Raw genomic sequence first — 23,363 nt, 5'->3', positions numbered from 1 at the left:
TTTAACCAGGCTGTGTATTTACCCATATTCTCTCATAAGTGACATTCATCTCCGGAGCAACAGCGTCTCCATACATTAGATGATAGGCGATGTCTGGCCTTCTTTCTGGACAGGACTAAACCATTTCGTGCTTTGCCTTGCCTCGCCTCTTTATATCATATGCAGATTGTATGAAGGATCAAGCAGTCCTTTCACAGACTGTCTCAAAATGAATAACATCCTGTATCAAAACTGTATATGAAATAGCTTCAGCTATGCCTCCTCAGCAGGTGCGAGCTCATTCTATGAGAGCTAAAACAACATCAGTAGTGTTCCTCAGTGACATCTCAATACTGGACATTTTCAGGGCTGCTAAATGGTCATCCATCCATACATTTATGAACCATTATTCCTTTACTGCATCTTTCAAGGCGGATGCAAGTTTTGGTAGGGCAGTCCTGCAATCCTTCTTTAGGTAGACTTGGAGCCCTCCTTCCCAGGGTGGGTACTGCTTGTGAGTCACCTAAGTGGAATACATGGCTGCATCTGTTCAAAGAAGAAACAGTCACTTCCTGTAACTGTGGTTCTTTGAGATGTGATGTAGACATGTATTCCATGACTCACTCTCCGTCTGCATTGTAGTTTAGTTTTTGGGCATTCTGTGTGAAGGAACCTGGCAGGAGGGCAACTGGGGCAGCGCCGCCTCATATAGCCAGGGGAGAGGCTGTGGACACAAGGCATGAGTGTCGACCCTCTATGGATATGGCTAGGCAAAATTCTCCAGCTCCAATGGGCTGGTTGCGCACACACCTAAGTGGAATACATGTCTGCATCACATCTTGAAGAATCACTGTTACATTAAGTAACCGTTTCTTTTGACCAAACATGTCCAGTGTGCCGTGGTCACTAAAGATGTGTCAGTCTTAAATGCATTAATTTCAGAAGACTATACATGTGGAATCTTTATTTTTTTCAGTGTTTGGCAGCACATTGACTGCATGGGGATCGACAGGCAGCATATTCCTGATATATATCTGTGTGAACGTTGTCAACCTAGGTGAGTAGCAAATGGCTAATAATGGTGTGTGCGTACAATTTTAAACTCTTAACTAAAATATTTAGAGACTATAACATGAATAAAAGTTGCCTTTTAAATATGTTAATTTTATTGAAAGTGAGTTGATCACAAAGTAGCAAGCAGGTTTCTGTGTTATAAAGAAGCATACCACATGTGTTAACAATTAAAATTCTTGAAGTATTAAGCAGAAAACTTGAAAGAGAATTGCGTCTGTTGCTAGGTCATCTGGAAGTAAAACAACTAATTAGACACCTCATCCATTGTTATTTCTTTGGCTCAGTCTTCACTACAGAGAATGGAGTAGGAAAATACCTTCTCTTTTCAGGTAATAAAGATCAGAAATTGTCAAACTGAAGTTTTAAGAGGAGATGCTGGAAAAGCTGATAAATCAAGGGGCAACAAGTCACTAGGACTAGATGGCATAAACCTAACAATGGGTAACAAATATGAAATTGTATTAGTTAGTTGGAAGATAGCGAATGTTAGAACTACCATTACTGAGGGTGATCCAGGAGTATAGCAGGAGCATACCTGCTACGATTCTGGATCTGTTAGCTGTTGTGGTTCTCCCACCACGGTTTGGCTGCTAAGGTGATTTAGCCCTCCAGTCAAGTCATGAGCCCTTTCTAGGTATCGAGTGCAAACAACAGAAAGTATCAGAGGGGTAGCCATGTTAGTCTGAATCTGTAAAAGCGGCAAAGGAGTCCTGTGGCACCTTATAGACTAAGACGTATTGGAGCATAAGCTTTTGTGGGTGAATACCCTCTTCTTCGGATGCATGTAGTGGAAATTTCCAGAGGCAGGTATAAATACACAAGCAAGAGTCAGGCTAGGGATAAGGAGGTTAGTTCAATCAGGGAGGATTAGGCCCTCTTCTAGCAGTTGAGGTGTGAACACCAAGGAAGGAGAAACAGCTTTTGTGGTTGGTTAGCCATTCACAGTCTTTGTTTAATCCTGAGCTGATGGTGTCAAATTTGCAAATGAACTGAAGCTCAGCAGTTTCTCTTTGCCCCTCTGCTATGTACATCGCCCAAACTGGACAGTCCCAACATAAAAGGATAAATGGACACAAATCAGATATTAGGAGTGGCAATGTACAAAAACCTATAGGAGAACACTTCAATCTCCCTGGACACACAATAGCAGATTTAAAGGTAGCCATCCTGCTTCAAAAAAACTTCATGACCAGACTTCAAAGAGAAACTGCTGAGCTTCAGTTCATTTGCAAATTTGACACCATCAGCTCAGGATTAAACAAAGACTGTGAATGGCTCGCCAACTACAAAAGCAGTTTCTCTTTCCTTGGTGTTCACACCTCAACTGCTAGAAGAGGGCCTCATCCTCCCTGATTGAACTAACGTCCTTATCCCTAACCTGATTCTTGCTTGCGTATTTATACCTGCCTCTGGAAATTTCCACTACATGCATCCAACGAAGTGGGTATTCACCCACGAAAGCTTATGCTCCAATACCTCTGTTAGTCTGTAAGGTGCCACAGGACTCTTTGCCAACAACAGAAAGTGTCCTTTACCCCCATCTTAAGCTGAGCAGTATGGCAAGTATTCATGGCACAGGTACAGCTGACCAACCTTCTTTAAGGGCCAACTCACCCTGTGACATGGGAATTAAAGAACAATGAGTCCTATTTCAGTTCAAGTATGTTGGTTGAGGGAATAATGAAAGAAATGTGCTATGATACGTACAAACCTGCACAGCTTTTGTAAAAAGTAAATCATGTCACCCCAAAATGGTGGATAAGAGGAGGAGATATGATAAATCTAATTTATTTGGACTTGCAAAAGGTTTTTCAAAGTTCTCACAAAAGGCTTTGAAGGGAGTGGGGGAAGAAATCAGGCTTTTTTTCTTCTTGTATATGAAATAGTTCTGAGGCTTTTTCATTTTTTAAAGGAGGGGACGGGGTTTGTGCCTGTATGTGGGATATGGGTTTTTGTTGTGTTTTTAATTTTTTTTTTTTATTACATTGGTAATTCAGTTCCTTTCCAGGCTGGAAGGGCTAGATTCACAAGGGGAATTTAGGTGTTGCAATGGTTAGCATTAGAGCACTTAACTTTTTGGTGACCTGCTGTCCAGTTGAATTTACAAACCCAAGTTACACACCCGTATTCCTTATATAATGCCTAGGGAGAGTTAGGTGCCTAAGAAGGGGATTCACAAAAGCCATTATGCTGAGTGGAGAGCTGCCTAAGTTAGCAGTGGGAAATGCAGAGGAGAGGGTTAAGTAGGGACTTGAACCAGGTCTCTCACTTCCAGATGAGTGCCCTAACCTCTGGGTTATGGGTTATTCCGGGCTGGGGATCTCAGTCTCTCCTGTTGGAACTGTTCCACTGTGAATAAATAATTTAAATATTAATTGGGCCAGAGAGAAAATGAGTGACTCTATAGCTCAGTGGTTAGGGCCCTCATGTGGGAGTTGGGAAACCCAGGTTCCAGTCCCCTTTCTCCAGTGAGTGTTCAAGTATTTTCTATAAAGAGGAACAACTTCAGCAGGCATATTGAGAGCTTCACCACAGAATACCCCTTAGCCAAGTGGTTAGGGCAGTCAACTAGGAGGTGGGAGACTTGGGTTCAAATCCCTGCTCCACATCAGGTAGAGTAGGGATTTGAACCTGGGTTTCATATATCCTGGGTGAATACTGTAACCACTGGGCTATTGCAGGGCACCAGCACCATTTCTGTCTTGTGTTTGGGTTGGGCTTGCTCTGAGTTTGCCTTGCGGATTGGGCCGTTAAGGTAAGATAGGCAAGGGAACACCAAGTTTGTGAATACCACTAGAGCATAGGCATGAATTAAGCATTGAGCTGCTGAGTGGTGCCAGGACTTAGGCTGCTTTGTGCAGGCCCAGCTGCTGAAGTTTAAGCATCTTGAGGACTTTACTGGTGGTAACGTATCCACCTAGGACTTTAAGTTCCTACAGGGTTAGGTAGCAGCTGAGCAGTGGTTTTGTGAATGCCATTGGCATCTAAATGTTGGATGTAGGTACCCAAGTCCCTTGTGAATGTAGCCTGAAGTGTCCATGGTAACTGGAGAACTAGGGAGCTGTATCACAAAAGTCAAGGTGATAAAAACAGAACAATTGAGATTGGGAGGAAATTTTTGAGACAGCCAAAACTGTTTTGTTAACACCTATTCAACTTTCATGACTGACTAAACTTATGAATAAAGTATGTCTTAAAAACTCAACACCTCCACCCCATCAGATAAATGGTAGAGCTTATAATGAACATACAGTTAGACCTGGTGGTTCTTCAGCAAAACCATGGAAAACCAGATTTGGCATTTCTGAAATGTTTAAGAATTTTTGCTTCCTTTTTATCTTGAACTCTTTTGACCCCCTTTACATCCTAATTTCTTCAAGTTTCTTTTGAGGGATCTTGTCAAAAGCCTTTTGAAAGACTAAATAAATTATGTCAAGTGGTTCTGCTTTCTCCACTATTTTACTGACATGTTCAAAGAATTCTGGTTAGTGAGACATGATTTTCCATTGCCAGAACTGCTGATTGAACCCAATCACATCATGATCTTTCAGGTGTTTTAGTTATTCCATTTTTAATAGTTGTTTTGACCAATTTCCCATTTAAAGATGCAAGGCTTATTGGTCTGTAATTCCATGGATCAACTTAGAACCTCTTTTAAATATGGATACAACATTTGCTACCTTCTCAAGTGAGTTAGATGAGAGTGGCACTTTTGGATACTATTATGCACAGATCGTATTGTTGCATAATGGAACAGTGAACCAACTTCATTTTTATGCATTACAGCATCCACCTACTGACCATTGCAGAATAAATAATAAGTGTGTATACTGGTTACTGTAATTGTCTAAGTGTCTAAGGTTTGGCGGCATTTCATACCTAGGTTCAACCACTTAGAAATGTTCTGATGTGTTGACTAAACTGTTCTGAAAATTTTTTTTTATGCAGAAGTTTAGATAAAGAAAGGGCAGTGCTGCTGCAGCGAAGAAAAAGGGAAAATATGTCAGGTGGGTAATAAGAAAATTTAATAAACTTATTAAAATATGTCATATATACTGAATGTTTCAATGAACAGTAAAGACCCTGAGAATATTTTTATAGTTCTCCAATTTGCAGCCTTGCAGGTGCTTTGAAACTAACATTCTTGCATATAAAATCTGGAATCGAATGAAATGTTTTAACCGTATTTTATCTCATCAAACAAGGCACATCTTGATTTTATATATGTACTAGTCAGTTATGAAACTCTGTAAGAAACGAGTTTCTTCTTTGAGGGATGGTCTGCATGCACACCATCCGCCTGAGTTCGGAGATTTTTAGTAAGCGGTGTCCTCTGGCCTGCATGTGCACAGCTGTTCTCCTTGTGCTCCAAACTGAGAGTATAAGAGGCAGTGTGGACTGACACCTCTCCAATTCCTTTTTACTAGTGCATGGTCTCATTCAATCTTCTGTGTCCACAGCTTCGCCTATTGTTGCTTCTAATTAGTATTTTAGAATTTCACTCTTAGATTTATAACTTTTAGTACTTAGGAAAGTGTAGCTTTAGTTCTCTCCCCACCATGGGGAAGTTCTCCCCTGAGGGCAAGGACTATGCCTACAGTCCCAGGGTTTAAGAATTGAATTTCTTGCCCCTGCTCCTTTCCAGCGAGTGACAAACACTAACACTGCCTTTAGTGCCTTGGTAATGCTCACTTCTCCACTGAGTACAGCATCTGCTGCTACTCCCCTCCCTGACTGTGTGAGGGCTGAGAGCTCAGACTCAGTGGGGAAAAAAACAGCCAATGGAAAAAGCCATTAGACCCCAGTTGGATCACGACATCGGCCTCAGTCAAGAGGTAGCACCCCTGTGAGTGTGACCTCAGGAGCTGAGGCTACAACTTCCAAGCTTAGAGTCCAAGGCTTCTCATGACAGTAAGTGACACTCACAAGCACAGAGACAGATCCTACTCTAAATCTGTCCTGAAGAGAAAAGATCCCTTTCCAACCCTTCCCAAGTCAGAGAAGTCCTCACACATGGTCCTAAGGACTTAAGTCTTCGTAAACCTCCCCAGCAGGAAAATGCAACGTGCAGGAGTAAGGACCCATCGGTTCCAATCTTTGATCAAGTGTATAAACCAGAAAAAAGACCTCCACTGACATTATCTTTAACATCCAGATGAGACTCTGTGCTGGTACCAACAAGGCCCCAGAGGGATTTGACATCTGCTGCAACCAGGGAAGTGTCTGATCTGACTGCTGTTACCACCAGTTCACTGTACATCACAGGGTGGTCTGAGACGTACATCTTCCCAAGGGATGTTTTTGCTCTCCTGTACCTTCAATCCCCTCTTCTTTCGGGACCATTCTTATTTAGAGACATTATACCAGAGCAGCAGTTCTCAACCCGTGGGCCGCATGCAGCCCAATTGGAACACAGCTGCGGCCCAGCTCAGCTGTGTGCTGAAGGCTGGCCCACAAGGTGAGGTCCGGGTTCTTGGCTGCCCAGCACGAGGGGGGGTCTAGGCTGCCCGGCCAACCCCATAAGGTCCGGGGTTGGGGCAGCTGGTGGACCCTGCAAGCTCCGGGGGGCCGCTGCCCTGCCACCTGGCCCCTGCGACCCAGGTAACACACTGTGGGCCGCATAGTCGGCCCACAATTATAAATAAGTTGAGAACCACTGCACCAGAGTAAGATAGTCTTCCATCTGCAGAACTGAGTACCCATACATTGGTACTAATGGTTCCACTGGTCAGTTGAGAACCAACCTTCTCATTGGATGAGTTGGAGGCCCCAGATGAGCCTCTATTCCTGCATGAGGAGCAAGCCTGGATGGAAGCTCCAGGAGATTGGGATTCTGTTGTCCACTCAGGTATGACTTTCCAAGAGACCGATGGTTCCAATGCAATGGGGTCTGCCCCAACTAGTTGACCTCTTCTACTGGCATTAGTGGGATCCTTAATCTAGGCACCACAGATTCATGCATGAACCTCTTCTGCCCTCTCCTAGCTGACACCAACAGGTTCTGTTGAGTATGAGGAGGAGGAAGTGGAGCCACATCTGTCAGCTATTTTATCATCTTCTCCCAATCAGGCGGTCACCCCATCTTCGCTATCTCTGCCTGATGATCACAGGCAGTATCAGGAGCTCTTACTTTGAGTGGTGCCTGAGTTCTGGATCCAGCTTGAAGAGATTCAAGAGTCTCAACATAAACCGTTGGACATATTAGAACCCTTGTGTTCCTGGTCAATGAGGCCATTATAGACCCAGACAGAGTAGCGTGGCACACTTTTTCACCGCCTATGGTCCCACCTCAAAGATGGCTGAGAAGCACTATTTCGTTTTACCTACAGGTGTTTTTGATCTGACATCCCAGCACCGAACTCTCTGGTGGTACAAGCAGCCACTGACAGGTCCAGGCTGCAACAGCCCCAACATATAACACCTTTGAACAAAGGTGCCTCAACCTCATATGGAGAAAAGCTTTCTCCTACACAAGTCTTCAATTCAGGATTGCTAATTACGAGGGCCTCTTAGCAAAATATAATTTCATCAATTATGTGAAGTTCTTAGAATTCAAAGACAGAGTCTTTTAGGATAGAATCCAATTCCAGAACTTAATTGATTAGGGTAAATCTCTAGCCAAAACATCTCTTCAGGCTGTAGATGCTGCTGATACTGCTTCCAGAGCGATGGCTATTGTGGCTATGAGGAGACGATCCTGATTTGCAGTCCACAAATTTTCCTGGAGCGGTACAAAGTACCATTGAAGACCTGACCTCTGATTCAGTTAACTATTTTAATGAAAAGACTGATCAGTTTCTTCATTCTCTTAAAGGCTTGAAAACCTTTATCTTTGAGTATCTATACATCTGCCCCAAAGAGAGAGCATCACAAACAGAAGTACAGAAAAAGACTACCCATCAACTGTTTTGTCATCAGTGCCACCGTGAAAATGACAGAGGGTACAGAGACTGAGGTATGTAGTTTCCTCAACATCGGTTGATACACCGCACCCCAAGCCACAGCCGAAGGTTTTCTTTTGACAGGATTTTTGAGATCCGCGTTCCTGAATTGATGCCTTACTCTTCTACCTCCCAGATTTTTGGTGACCACATTTCCCGCTTTGCCTGCAATTGAGGGGCAATAACAGACAAGTGAGTGCTGAAAATTATTTACTCTGGCTATTTGATCGAGTTTTTTTTTTTTACCTCTTACCACAAACCCCCTTCCCAGCCCCTTTTCACGGACTAATCTCATAAGGAAATCCTACATCAAGAGGTGCACCTCTTGCCACTTCAACATCAGAGGAGGGGATTTTTCTCCCATATTTCCTAGTCCCCAGAAAGAACGGAGGATGGAGACTGATTCTTGACCTATGCCAATTAAATGTATTTAATCAAAAAATTAAAATTCTGTATGGTCACACTGGGATCAAAAATTTTCCCCTCTGGAAGAGGACACACAGTTTGTGGCTTTTGACATGAAAGACGCTTAGTTTCACATAGACATGCACCTATCCTACGGAAGGTTCTTCAGGTTCTTCCTTATGCAAGATCATTACCAATTCAGAATCCTCCCATTTGAGCTAGATATGGTACCCAGGGTCTTTTACAGAAATCTTTTTCAGTGGTTGCAGCTTGAGTGAGAAGAAACAGCTTTTACTGTTTTTCCATACCTTGATGACTGGCTCCTGATGGGCAGATCCATCAGGAAAGTCCAGTTGGTGACCATATTCCTACTCTGCCTATTGTCTTCCTTGGGAATCTGTGTCAGCCACAAAAAAATCCACTTTCACTCCCACAAGGACTAGAGATTTTGTAGGTGTGACCTTGGACTCAACTGCAGCAAGAGCCTATCTCCCGATGGAGAGATTCTACACCCCGATTGATTTGATAAAGCAGGTCACCCTCAGACTTCGGACTACAGTCAGGGTTTGCTTTTCCCTTTTAGGCCATATGGCCTCATGCATCTAGTTACACCATTTGCTAGGCTCCATCTCTGTTGCCTATAAGCCTGGCTTCAGTCTGTCTACTCATCAGACAAAGACAACATCAGTGCCAGAGTAACAGGTTACAATCAATGTTACAGTCTCTCTTGCAAACCCAGAAAAGGTTCAGGTTGGAGTTCCTTCTCTCACACTGACACCCAAAGTGAGCATCATTACAGATGCTTCCCTCTTAGTTTGGGGAGCCCATATGGTTAATCACAAGGAACTTGGATCCCTCTGGAGGCCAGAATGCATCTCAATTTACTGGAATTAAGAACAGTGTATTCCGCATGCAATACATTCCTTCCACTCATCCAGTCCCAATATTTCCAGATAATGTTGGACAATATGACTACTGTCTTCTCGATAAACACAGAATGAGATCCCTTTCCCTGTGTGTAGAGACAGTCCACCTCTGAAATTGGTGTAACAGTAACCACATAACTCTCTCAGCAGCATGCCTTCCAAGTGCACAGAAATCCCTAGCAAACAGTCTCAGCAGGCATTTTTCCACAGACCACAAATGGGAGTTTTACAACTCTGTCCTGAACAAGATCTTCACCCATTGGGGAATGCTGCCTTTGAGACCTCCTCACTTCACAGGCTAACTAGAAACTCCCCCCTGTACTGCTCCAGAGCAGCTCTGGGCTGAGGCTCAAAGGATGATGGATTCTGCTACCCTGGACAGGACATCTCAAATATGCCTTCCCTCTCATCTCGCTAATATCACAAGTCTTCCGAAAGATTTGTCACAACAAGGCTCAGTTCATCCTTATAGTGCCCAGCTGACCAAGAAAGTTCTGATTCTTGGATTGCCTCAGGATTTCAACCCATCCGCCTATCAACATCCAATCATTTCAGGATCTACTAATGCAATGCAATGCTACAACCAGGCATCCCAGATTAGGATCTCTACAATTCAAGGCCTGGTATTTGGATACCATGTCACAGCAATCAGCACCTTTCATCCAGCAGTTGAGGGACACACCTTCTTTACTAATCCAATGACAACCTGATTCCTGAAGAGACTTATTAGAACATTCCCACCAATGGTGAAACCAACACCACAATGGGATCTCAATCTGGTCCTTTCAGTTATCACCAGGCCTCCTTTCAAACTGTTAGCTGCCTGTTCTGTGTCCCATCTCCTGATGAAAGTTGCCTTCCTTGTTGCCATCACATCAGCCAGACGGGAGAATGAATTGGGAGTGCTCATGGCAGATCAGTCATATATCATTTTTCAGAAATTTTTGGAGTTTTTCACATGAATCAAACCATCCACTTAATAGTATTTTTGTTTGCAAAATCTCATGCTTCTGATGAGGAGAGAAGACTTGACTCCCTAAATGTCTGATGGGGCTGGTTTTCTAGCTACAAAGAATGAAAACGATTAGACACCTAGTCTATGTATTGCCCTGGCAGAATGATCAGTGGGTCAACCACTATTTGTGCAAAGACTCGCTAATTGGATCTTGGGCTGCATCATAATCTGTTACCAACTAGCATGTATGTTCGTCTCCCCTGCCCCTCCCAGAGAGGATGAGAGCCCATTTCGCCAGAGCAAAAGCAACCACTGTGGCATCTCTGCAAGACATACCCTTAATAGATAGCCTCCCTACATCTATCTGGAGTTCCATCCACAGCTTTACAAAACTTTATGCATTGGTCTAATCTTCTTCTACAGATACAGTTGTGGGGTGGCACCATTACAGATATGCATACCAAATGCATCCTCTCACCCTCCCTTCCTCCAATTGACTGCTACTTACTGATCTCCCACATGTGCAATACACATAGGGACTATCACTCAAGGAAGAAATGGAGGTTACTTACCTGTAACTGAAGGTTGTTCGAGATGTGTGGTCCCTATCTGTATTCCGTTACCCATCCTGTGTCGCCTCTGCTGTGGATCATGACAGGATTCATGATCAGAAAAGGAACTGGAGAGGCATCGGTTCCATGCTGTTGCTTATACCCTCCATTTAGAGCACAAGGAGAACAACTGTCTGTATGTGCACGACCATGTGAACAGTCATCTGAGATTTTTGCCCTAGCAGTATCCGTAGGGTCGGCAGTGGCGTCGTCTGGAGTGCCACGCTCATGCACTGCTGGTCCTATGCCCTCTCAGTTCCTTATTACCGCCCATCAGTTGGTCAGAGCATCTTATCTTGCCTTGCAAGCGTGTTAGCAGTGTTAGCCCATTGACTGTCTTCTTTGTATATAGTTCTCAGATAGTTGAGTGTTTAGGTATTAGTTTAGTAGTTAGAGTCCTGGCTGGGACTTTGCCCTGGGATGGGGCGTGTCCTGTTCCCTAGGCTTCAAACCGTATTCCTCATGCAACAGGCCAGTGCCTATTAGTGACACCCACAGCAGCTGTTTGAAGTGCTAGGGAGCATCCCATATAAAGGAGAAGTGCAGGATTTGTAAGAACTTTCGTCCCAGAATCCAGAAAGAGCAGGATATCCACCTGAAAGCCCTCCTCATGGAGGTGCACTTCATCTGGAGTCGGACCCTTCCCATTCGGACTCTGCACCCAGCACCTTGGCGTCAGTGCGGAGTGCTCTGCTGGCACTGGGTTCCTCCCGGCACCATTGCCCTTTGCCAGCGCCCAAAAAGTGGCGAAAGGAAAGAAGCTCCCCGGCGCTGTCCAAGGAAGGGAAGGGGGCTCTGGACAGAGGACCTAGTTAAGGCCGCATGCCCACTCTGGAGCTACAAGAGGGTGCCACTACGTTTGGACCCCTAACCCTACCAGGGATTCGACTCCTGGGAGCGGCAGGGGACCCTGGTTCCTTCTGGGGCGTTCGATGCCCAAGGCTGCCCAGGTGGCTAAGGGACTGCCAGTGCTGCATTCGCCACACCCGCTGCAGGATGGGGTTAAGGCCATGTAACCCAAGCCAGCCATTTGGCCATCCCAAAGGGTGGTGGAGCACCACCGGTCCCCAGAACACTGACGTATTTCCCAGTCCCCGCAACCTCAGTCACCAGCCAAACAACCCAGGTCTCCGGCATCACGCTCACGATCTCCTTCTACGAGGCATGGGACAGTGGAATCGAGGCATCGGTCTCCGTATTCTGGTACTGACCAGGATCTCACCAGAGATCTCCCTGGTGCAGGTCCCTATTGCCTAGACGAGCTCTGAGGCATCGGTTCCCACCGGTGTGGGACCGCTCACCATCATGGCACCGGTCTCCATTGTCCCGGTACTGCTTTGTGGAAAGGCACCATTTCCCACTCCACCCTGGTTCCCGGAAGGGAACTGGTTTGCATTGGAACCGGAGTTCAGCCCTTCGCCAAGGAAGCATAAATCTCCAGCGGTGCTGGAGACTGGCAAGGCACTTGCGGTGGCTGCATGGCAGCAGGGCCAGTGGCCTGCTCAATGGCCTTGTTGGAGCCCTTGGAGTGGATATGCCTGTGATGCTGTTACCGTACTCCCACCACTCCTCCCTGTTTGGACAAACCACCGCTGGCACCAGGCTCAGAGCCTGGTGCGGAATCTGACACGGGGGTAGCACAACAGGTGCCGACGCCTAGGGAGCCATCCCCAGAAGCATGGAGCAGTTGATAGCTAAGTTAGGTCAGACTTTTGCCTAGAGGCAAATCATTAGGTGTACATCAAGCCTCAAAGAGGGCATCAAACTTGTATGCATAACCATCAGACCTTTTTTTCACAACAGTGTCTGCAGGAGCGCCATATCTGAGAGAGAAGTTCTTTGGATCACATTAGCTGATCATATTTTTGTTTTTACCTTTCATTTGTTTGATGGTCATGTTGTATTTGTTTTAGGACTGTTTTTTTTTTTTTTTTTATATAGTGTAAAAATGTAGTTTTAATCTGGTGTTTTGTGAATTGGATAATTCAATATGTCTCAAAAGACTTCCTGCTTCTAAAAGGAGCTTCAAGTAAACTGAAAAGATGTTCTGTCTGGACACTTGTGAGTGTTACACTTGGTCTTTCTTGGTAAGTATCATGGTTTGTCTGGATGCGCTATCTAATCAAAGATGTCACTTCAGCTATCTGGTCTTGGAAGTAGAGTTTGAGAAATCACCTGGCTGTCCCTGAAAAAAGAATCAGTATTACCAATGGAGGAATCTTGTGTGAATTCTCCAGGTTTCATTCTTTGGGAGTCAAAATTTCCTTTAATGCACCATTCCAAAGAATCTTGAAAATGAAGCCAGGTTCCATAGTTGGGAACTGAATAGGTCAGAGCAGTCCTACATATGTTATAGATTCAAGAGCTGAGGGAGTGCTTCCATGAAGGAGAGCAGAGTTTCTGCTTGTGTTCAGGGTAGACACTAATATTAAGGTAGTTCCTTCCCGCAGGATGATGGGTTTTGTCCTTTGATTTATCGATTACGTGGGCTCCACTATATGGAATTTAGCATTCACTTATTTCCAGGAGTGCCTTGGACTAACATTTACTATGTAACTGTCTAATTATTTGCCACTGATTGTAATTTTTGTTTGCAAAAAAATGTGTGTTCTTTCTATATGGTTTACTGATGCCAGTTTAGACAACAGTTCCAAGAGGTGCAACTAGATTAAGAAAATTTCATTTACCTAATGTATAGGCAACTGTCAATCTATTGGATCAAGGTGTACACATAAAAGGTCTAGTCAGATGCCTGATGAATCCACTTATGGCTGACAAGCCAAGTTGGAGAGCGACACAGCTTGTTGCAAGTTTCACAGATCCATATGTTGTCTGGGTTGGCATTCAGGATTACAGCAAGCTTTCTTCTTTCTCCCTTTGCTTCCATCTTCTGGATCAAAGATGCTTCATGTTGAGCTGTACCCAGTTCCAGATGTTTCCTCCAGATGGAAGGGGATTCTGCACACTCCTCCAAGCGTTCTACATTGATATTGAATGATTTCGTATCATTTTTGTACATATCGTGGTACCACCATAAAGGGCGATCCCACTTTCTAGAACTGTCTTGAACCTCGCTGTACAAAATATTCTTGGGGATATGGTCTTCTCCCATTCTCCTGACATGACCAAGCCATCACAACCTCCTATTCTTGATAGTAGTTTCTAGGTGTGTCAATCCTGTGTACTCCTGCACTCTGTATTTGGTATTTTATCTTCCCACTTTATTTCCAGAGTCTTACACAGGCATCTCATGTGAAAGCTGTTCAGGCTACTGATGTGCCTAGCATATGTAGTCCATGTTTCTGAACCATAGTCGGGATAACAGCAGTCAAGTCTTATAGATTCACATCTTCACCTTAATTTGCTGTTGTTCCATTCTATATTAGCCTGAAATTTTAAGCTGCTTTTCCAATTGTTAGTCAGTTCAGTCTGAAGGTCAAGATTTGTGCTGATCATAGACTCCAACTAGCAAAAGCTGTTGACAGTGCCAAGAGATTTACCCTTCAGGGTAATAATAGCAGGCATTGGTTCTTCCACCTGTGGTACATGATCACAGTCTTCTTGAAACTGATGGTCAACCTGAAGTTCTTGCATGACGCAAAAAATCAAGATCTTCTAATGTATAAATAAATAATGGGTGACAGGGGATGGATCACTTGATGATTACCTGTTCTGTTCATTCCATCTGAAGCACCTGGCATTGGTCACTGTTGGAAGACAGGATACTGGGCTAGATTGACCTTTGGTCTGACCCAGTATGGCCGTTCTTATAACTAAGAACCTATTTATTAAATGAACTGTCGATTCGATATCTTACGTTTATATTATACACAAAAATCTACATTAAAAGAACATTAAGGTTGCCGAGTCAAGCACTCAGAAAGTTTAAGAAATGCCTGTGCAACCTTAATTCACGCACTTCTACATGTGTGCTTCGACAGACGTCATTAAAGACTGAAATCTGGCCTGCCTTCGATCACTCATTACATTTGAAAGCAATATTGCATGCTCTTCGGCCATGGTGCAAGGATGGACAAAAACACCCCAGCACACTGTGTTCTCAGACTCTCCATCGATGCATGAAGGAGTACATGTCCTGACCCTACCTGGTGCACCCTGCAGGACCACTCCAGAGACTTGTGGATTCGCAGGATTAAGTCAGCTCTGGGAACTTTTTACTGGGCATCATCCACCACGGTTACTTTGACTGACAGTCCTCAGTAGACCATACGTTTTAATTGTTTAATTACATGATCACATAGTATTATTTCTTCAGGATCCCTGCCTCATTAAGTGTACATGATGGATGTTCTCCATGAATGACCTTTAATTCAATATTTTGTTATATCATTGTTCAGTGTGTGGCCCAGTGCCTTGTTTACTGCACACTATTCTAACATTGCTCTGAAAATTGAATTACTGATTTTTCTCATGGACTTTTCTGTGGTGCTCATCACTGTAGTATCTTGAGTGCGTCTGAGATACTACGTTTTTCACAGCATCCTTGTGAGATGAGTAGGTATTATCTCAGTTTTAAAAATGGGGAACTGAGGCTCCAAGATTAAGGATAAAAGTATCCATTAGTTTTGTATGCTCATTTTGAGACACCTAAAACATGATTTTTCAGATAACTTAGCATTATATAGGTTTCAGAGTAGCAGCCGTGGTAGTCTGTATCCACAAAAAGAAAAGGAGGACTTGTGGCACCTTAGAGACTAACAAATTTATTTGAGCATAAGCTTTCGTGAGCTACAGCTCACTTCGTCGGATGCATCAGCTGTAGCTCACGAAAGCTTATGCTCAAATTTGTTAGTCTCTTAGGTGCCACAAGTCCTCCTTTTCTTTTAGCATTATATAGTATTTTGTATGTTCAAAGCACTGTCCCTGTTGACATCAGTTGCAGCTGTGAGTGCCCAGCACTTCTGCAGATCAGGCCCCAGAGTTTCAAGTCAGGCACCCAGAAAATGAGGAACAAACAATTAGTGCCATTCTGTGAAAAGGTTGATATAAGGGACTTGCCTAGCATCCATAGGAACTATGTGGCAGAGGCAGGGATAGAATCCAGTTTTCCAGGGCAACATTGATCTGCTGTAACCACGAGATCATCCTTTTTGTTCTTGCAATCCCCTGCCTCAGTCACTTCATACCCTTCCAGCTTCTACAATAAACGAAGCAGGGGTTCAGCAGACAAATCTTCCACACTGCATGACTGTCATTCATCCCCAGAGTAGATCTATCCAGTATGTTGAATAAGGCGGCATCCTGTGGGAAAAATAGCATGTGATTGTATAATTTAAGGTGATGTCATAATGCGTACCATAAGTGAGGGGGACGTGAATTAAGGTTGCACTAGCATTTCTGGAGTGAGTGCTTTATTTTGTAACCTTAATAATAATAAATCTAATATTTTTTCCTTTTTTTTTTTAATGTGTAATTTCCTAGGTTTTTGGGCTCCCTGACCAATCTCCTTTCCCTTTCGGTCTCCAGCAACTTTCTCCTGCTGGTGACTGCGGGGGCAGGTCATTGGGACTACAAGAGAGAGTGTTCAGGTGCCCAGACCCCACATGGCCTGCAGCAGCGCAGAGTTGCCCTTGGAGGGAAAGTCCTGCTTAGCTGTGATGTGACGCATGCTCATTTCAGACAGAATCTTCAAGGAGTCTAGCTGTTAAACCTTTAAGTCTCTACTGAGCATGTGTGAACTCAGATTTTTTGAAGTCTTTTAACTTGGCTATATTGGGATAGAGTTTTATGGGGACACCAAAAGACTCATTCATGTCATGCCATCTTGCTGAATTCTGCATGTGGATACTTGCAGCAGCTTATAGGTTGGGACTCCGCTTATCTTAATTTTGGAAAACCCAGTATTATAGGTTAAACACTTCCTGAATACCTGATTATTTTTACAGTGTTTGTTTTATTTTGTTTTTATAGATGGGGATACAAGTGCAACAGAAAGTGGTGATGAAGTTCCTGTGGAACTGTATACTGCTTTTCAACACACACCAACTACAATTACTCTAACTGCTACAAGGGTTACTAAGGTTAATGACAAGAAAAGGAAAAAAAGTGGGGAGAAAGAGCAGAACATTGCAAAATGTAAAAAGGTAAGTTAACTTAAACATTTAATTGCTCTTTACTTCTCATAGCTTTCATGTAATGGAATGAATTACTGGTATGTGACATTTTTAACATTTGCCTCGTGTTGCCTGAATTTAGATTAGTATGCAGGATTCATCCATGGAAAGTGATGTATCAGACCTCTTTCCCCCCCCCCCCTTTTTTTTTTTTTTTTGGTTATCCAGTATTCTTTATGGTGGAATCCCTTTAGAAATGGATTAATATTAATTTTTTTAAATTTATAACACATTTGCATACAATATATACATGCTTACATGGTGTCCTGTGAGGAGTCTATTTATAAATACATTTGGACATTTTTTGCCTCGTGCTATTATCACTAGAATATTTCTCGCTCATTTTTTTTCTTCCCACTGCTGCTAATAAAGGGCAAATATTTTTATAGTGCTCTTTAGCTATTAAAATTCAGGAATGATTGATTGATGGTGTTGCCAGTTCTACCTGAGATGGCTTGGCATTCCATTCAGTTGAAGTGGCAGTTCTGTAGAAAACTGCTGCCAGAAAGTAACCTTTTCAACACAATTTAGTAAGTGAAGTGTGATTATTCCAAAATTCTTTTTGAAAATATAATTTTTAACCAAGGAAATAACAATGTGTTGTATTTAGAAAATTAAAAAAACAGCTTAAAAGTAACTGTATTGAGGAACCACTACAATAGAATTAATACACTGACGTGAAATATGATACCTTGATTTTCTAGATTCTTATAAAAATCAAACACTGGATACTAGCAAAATACAGAAATTAAATCATTCCATGATTTTAAGAACATGCTCTGTTTGTGATCATGTTAAAATAAAGAACTGTGACAGTCAAGCAAAAATATTAAAAGAAACTGGAGCTGGAAACCAGAATTTCAATAGTTAGACAGTGTTTTGGCGTTTGAAACAAATGTTTAAGGTCATTAATTTATTTTTTAAAACCAAATGCAGTTGTAGAAATATCTGATCAGCTGGTAAAATATCACTTGTATGACAGCTCTTAATATAAAGTGCTGATACTCAGTGGTTACCTCCTAATATAGTGTAAGGGGATGTTTGAAAAGGCAAACTTAATGGAAAATACTGTGTTTTGAGAGAGTGTTTCCATAATTTTACATGATATACAATGTACATCCATAGGCTTTCCAATGTGTGCGCCATTTAATGGGTTTACTTTGTATGCCCACAGAGCGTTCTAGGTTAATGTTGATCACTAGCACAGTGAGTGAAGCATCAAGGTGAGTTTGTAATACTGGAAAAAAGGCAAATTTCATGCCACCAAATGCCATTGGACTACTAGCTTTGAAACCTTGGATTTCATTTTATTGGCAACCTTTATATAATGTTCTCAAGAATATGAAAAATGCAAGTGGCCTTCCTTCTTTTTTTGATCTTTTAATGTCACTCTCTACCCTTCCTGTTGTTGCTTTTAATGAGAACAGTTGTATTAAGAACTTAATTACCTTTTTAAAAAAGCATAAGATCATTTTCCCTCAGAAAAACGTTGTTAATCTTTAAATACTTTTAAATGACAACTGCATTTTTTTTTTAAGGCTTTTCGCGAAGGATCTAGGAAATCTTCAAGAGTTAAGGTAAGTGTAAATATATGATAATTGTAGATAGATATGGATATTACTTCAGTTACATTCTGAACTTCCTGCTAACTAATCTTATTTTTGTTTATATGAGAACATGTGTTTGTATACTTAGACTATCGTCTTATATATTGGTGTTTATATTTATCCAGAATACACCTGAATAACATGTACAGGTGTTAAAATACCTTTCTAGTAGAATAATTGTTTTCTGGTGGTGGTTAAATAAAGAATATAAGAAAATGACCAATTTGTCTTTCAATTGGCACTGACTCTGCAAGCTCAGGCAATGCTGTTTATCTAGAATTTCTTCCCTTTGAGAAAACATGAGATTTCAAAAAGATGGATGAGAATTTAGAAGAGGCAGCCTGAGGAAGAGTTTCCCATGTCTCTAGCAAGTCAAACAATGATCTGGGATGTCAGCTGTGAGATTGTTTTGACAGTTTTATCTTAAAACCTAATTGGTCTTAGAGGACTTCAAAAGATCCATGTTGTGTAAATTAGAACTACTGAATTCTTCCACTGTTCTGTTCTTTAGTTATTTGATCCTAACTATTCCTCCTGTTCAGTATAAACATACAAAAAAGCAGCACAGCCAGCCTAAAAATCATTTGTCTGAAAGTGTTCTTCTTACTATTGTGACAAGTAATATTGCAAATGAATAAAATTGGAAAAACAGTTTTACTGATGGTAAGTTTCACTTCCTAGTTCTATGCACCGTGTTATGATATCACTCTTATTTGTTTCTTAGAAGGAGCTCGCATGCATCATCTGTTAACACCTGTGTTAAGCAGCATCATAGATAAACTCAACTACTGGGAATTCAGATACTACTGATTTATTAGCTTCTATCAGTTGCTGTGCTAGGTCAGGTAGAAGAGAGGAGCAACAGCACATGGAACAACAAGGACCCCTGAGACCGTTTTGGGAGAAGGAAAAAACCTTTCATGTAGGGATGGTGAGGGAGGGGCAGAAAACACCTGTCATCTCAGGCCCCTCTATGGAGTTGTGGTGTGGAGGTGGAGCGTGGCTCTGGGACTGTAATGATCCTGAGTCATCTGTGGTTCCACTGTGGAGCCAAGCAAGGAAGGACCACAGGATCTGGGCAGGAAAGGCAGAGCTAGGACTAAGAGGGAAGGGGGCAGGTGGGAACTCTCTGCCTTTGACCCCTTTTCATAAGAGTTTAAAATGAACGGGGAATTAACTTCCAACACCTGCCCCCTTGAGGCCAGGAGGCAACAGCAAGAGTTTCCTACATTCTCAGTCTATCTCCTCTAGAAGCCAGCCACAAGCTTGGGCCAGGAACTTACTTCTAGATGTTTTTCCATGAGACACGGGTACAGCGGGGGTGGGTTCATTGCTCTGATTCACATTTCCTGACACACCCTGCTCTGCACATGCACTCTGGCTTGTTTGTGTTGGTCACACAACTTATTAACTTATGAGCTTATAACTTATTAAAGGTTATGCTATTAAAAATCACGTATCTTGTTTGTAATTTCTGGTTATTGTGATTTGTAGGGTTCAGCTCCAGAGATTGATCCTTCTGACAGTTCAAACTTTGGATGGGAAACTAAAATCAAGGCATGGATGGATCGTTACGAAGAAGCAAATAATAACCAGTACAGCGAGGGTGTTCAGAGAGAGGCACAAAGAATAGCTCTGAGACTAGGCAATGGAAATGACAGAAAAGAAGTTAGCACCAGCAATCTGATCTTCAAACCTCCCGTAGAGGTAAATAAGTGAAGACGGAACTGTGTAACAAGGGAAAGAAATGCATAACTCATTAAAGTAGCACTAAAATTTGTATGCTTTTATGAGATACTGTTCCCAGTGTCGTAGTCATTCTTTTCTTCTTTAGGTTTTTTTTTAATCTCTAGCTCATTCTACCAATTGGGAACATGTTAGCAGTAATAGTTTTAAGTGAGCTATAGCTCACGAAAGCTTATGCTCAAATAAATTTGTTAGTCTCTAAGGTGCCACAAGTACTCCTTTTTCTTTTTGTGGATACAGACTAATACAGCTGCTACTCTGAAACCTTTCTTAAATAATGAATCACAGTTGATATTCATGCATTTGTGTGCTTTATAACATTCCAATTTTCTTTATTTTTAAAAACTGCTAGGTGAATGTTAGTGTTCATAAAAATTGCCAGATTGACAGCATGGAGACTAAATTAATCTGTTTATCCACAGAATAGTTTCCACACAGGTTGTAATAAAGTAAACTTCCCCATTCTGCCCTGCTAATGTTCCTCATCTCTGACCTGGGGGAATACTTGTAGAAGTGAGAATAGATAATTCTCTAGCTGTGCTGATTGTTTTTCTGCCAGGATTGTCAACAGAGGTCCAAATTAAGTGTTGAGCATTTCCTTTTTTAATCATTTAAGATAACATTCAGAATTTCCCAGTAATACACAGTATATATTTCTATAATTATAAATGTTTACAAAAACACTGCTAGCAAACAGTGATATTGTCAGCCCTGGAAACATAATTCCTCTGCTTACAGAGAAAAGGTTCAACACCCATATTTTTACCAAAAAGTGGTTGACCTAACCCACTCTGGAGGGAACACTTCTGCTGGTGAGAAGGTAGTTGCGTCTCTATAGCTAGTCTATTCTTGATCAATGAACTTAATGCTGGTTTATGGCTACAATTGACTTCAGTGGGATTTCTGTGCATACATGCAAAGACAGAATTTGTCCCAGTCACTAGTGACGTGTGCCCAATTTTGACCTTGAAGTGAGAGGTAAATATTCTTCCACTTTATATCTGCTTACCTCATGCTACAGTTTTAAATAGGCTTATAAAATTTTTCCCCCACTAAAACTTTCATATTGCTGTGAGGTTGTGGGGTGCAGGGGGATGGGGTGGGGTGGGGGGGGGAAGCTAATAAATGCACAGCTGTAAACTGTGGCAGATTATCTGTATACAGTTCAAGTTCTGTACTGTTACAACATTCATATAGTAAACTTTATCATAAAAGCATATTTAGAACACAGTAAATCAAAATGGTTTCCTTAACTTTATATTTGGATAAGTGAGTCTCATTAATATTAGCATACAGTACTCTCAGAATTACAGTCCACAGCCTATTTTGTGTAACACAGCTTCAGATTTTCTCCTAAGGACTGGTTTTGTTTGTATTTCAATGAAACTGAAGTTTTCTAAATGTCTAAGTCTCTGAAAATGGGATCCAAGGCCACCCTTTTGGGTTACATTTAAGAATTTGTAGTGAGACACTGGTAGGACTACTCATCTTTAAGGTTCTCATTGATACCCGTATGAAATGTTTTAAAAATATTATGGTATGTGTTGCATTTAAAAAGATTTTTAACTGGAGGAATTCTGTCGATGGATTCATCAAATGGAACGTTGCTGAATGCATCAGACTGGTGGGAAGCTCTATATCGTATGGAATAGCCTTCTACTGGGATGATTATTCTTTTTAATATTATGTGTGTGTTCTGTCTTCTTCTTTAGAAGAAATCAATTTAGGGCCCAGTCCCACAGTTCTTGCTCCAACACAACTCATAGAAAACAAAGGATATTTTCAGTTTCATGTTAGCAAGTCCCAGAACCTAGGACTCAAACAAAAAAAATTTAGTTAAAAAAGACTCAAGATGGAAAATGTAGTCCACCTAATAGCAACGGAATCCAGCTAGCACTTAAAGTATATGTTGACACATTTTTTGCACCTTTCATAAACACACATGTGAATGGCTAGTTCACCCTAGCTGTGTAATCCTGTATCCTCCACAAGACTTTCCCATTACTACATTCATCATTATTTAAGGTTACGAAAAAGGTTTGGATGTCATAGCATTTGTTATTTTTTCAGTTGTTTCACTCGTGTACTTGTGACTTGCTAATGTTTCTTCTTATGAACTGGTTACACAGTTCTCTCATTAACCCTCATACCAGGTCAGAGCATAAGGTCAGCAGTATCTTCACAGATGTCCTACAGTTTTTTCCAAAATAAACTACCAGTGACAGTCAAATTAGATAATACAAGTTATGTCTTTATAACCTAAATTACAAAAGAGAAAACATATAGAAAATACTATATGATAAACATCAGCTGCCTTACATGAGATCTGTGGAGGGAAACTGCAAGCTATTGATAGGGAATGGCTAATCTTAAGGAAAACTTACCTTATCAGATTTTATAGTAGAAACATCTTTCCCTTTCTATAGCACCAGCATGGCACAGATGACACATTCCTTTGCCTAGATATAGGCCAATTTATGTAATCTCTGATCAAAACTAATTACAAGAGGTGTGAGTTCTTTAGTTGTTGTGTCCGAGTACATATTACCTTTTGATTAACAGGCATCCTCCCATCTGAAGTTATAGAAATACGTACAAAATTTACAATTTCCTTTTTCCTGTTCTCGAAAGTTTTGTTTTAAAATGCATTCTTTCTGTTTGTGTCTTTGTTTGATCAAGGACAGCGATACCTTGGAAAGAGTTCTAGTGTGCAGATGAACCACTTCGGTCTTTCATTCTGGGGAGTTCATAGGCATAATGAAAGGCATAGTTACTAGTTAAAACTTAAGAAACGACGAACACTTCAAATGTCCATTATTTAAACATAATACCTGAATTATAAGGGCATTGCTACATTGATTCTCAATCCTGTTTTAGGGAATTGTAGTTATAACTTCTTTATAATTTAAATCTGTAGATAACTGCATTGATAGGAGGAAAAGCCTTATAAGATCAAATAGCTTTTTTTTTTTTAATTAAAAGAAG

General features: G+C 41.7%; 1 protein-coding gene across 3 annotated transcripts in view; it reads left to right on the top strand.

Annotated features, from left to right (window-relative positions):
- Window positions 1-23,363, top strand: part of KMT2E (lysine methyltransferase 2E (inactive)) — a 118,328-nt gene that overhangs the window by 37,017 nt on the left and 57,948 nt on the right. For all 3 annotated transcript variants that reach the window (XM_048836375.2, XM_048836380.2, XM_048836373.2), the window contains exons 5-9: window positions 956-1,036; window positions 5,002-5,060; window positions 16,823-16,995; window positions 18,564-18,602; window positions 20,127-20,339. In XM_048836375.2, the coding sequence (XP_048692332.2) occupies window positions 956-1,036; window positions 5,002-5,060; window positions 16,823-16,995; window positions 18,564-18,602; window positions 20,127-20,339 (565 nt within the window). The remainder of the gene's footprint in view (window positions 1-955; window positions 1,037-5,001; window positions 5,061-16,822; window positions 16,996-18,563; window positions 18,603-20,126; window positions 20,340-23,363) is intronic.

This window comes from Caretta caretta, chromosome 1, assembly GCF_965140235.1.
Source record: "Caretta caretta isolate rCarCar2 chromosome 1, rCarCar1.hap1, whole genome shotgun sequence".
Lineage (NCBI taxonomy): Eukaryota > Metazoa > Chordata > Testudines > Cheloniidae > Caretta > Caretta caretta.
The sequence above is the reverse complement of the archived record's forward strand: the minus strand, read 5'-3'. Positions and strand labels throughout refer to the sequence as shown.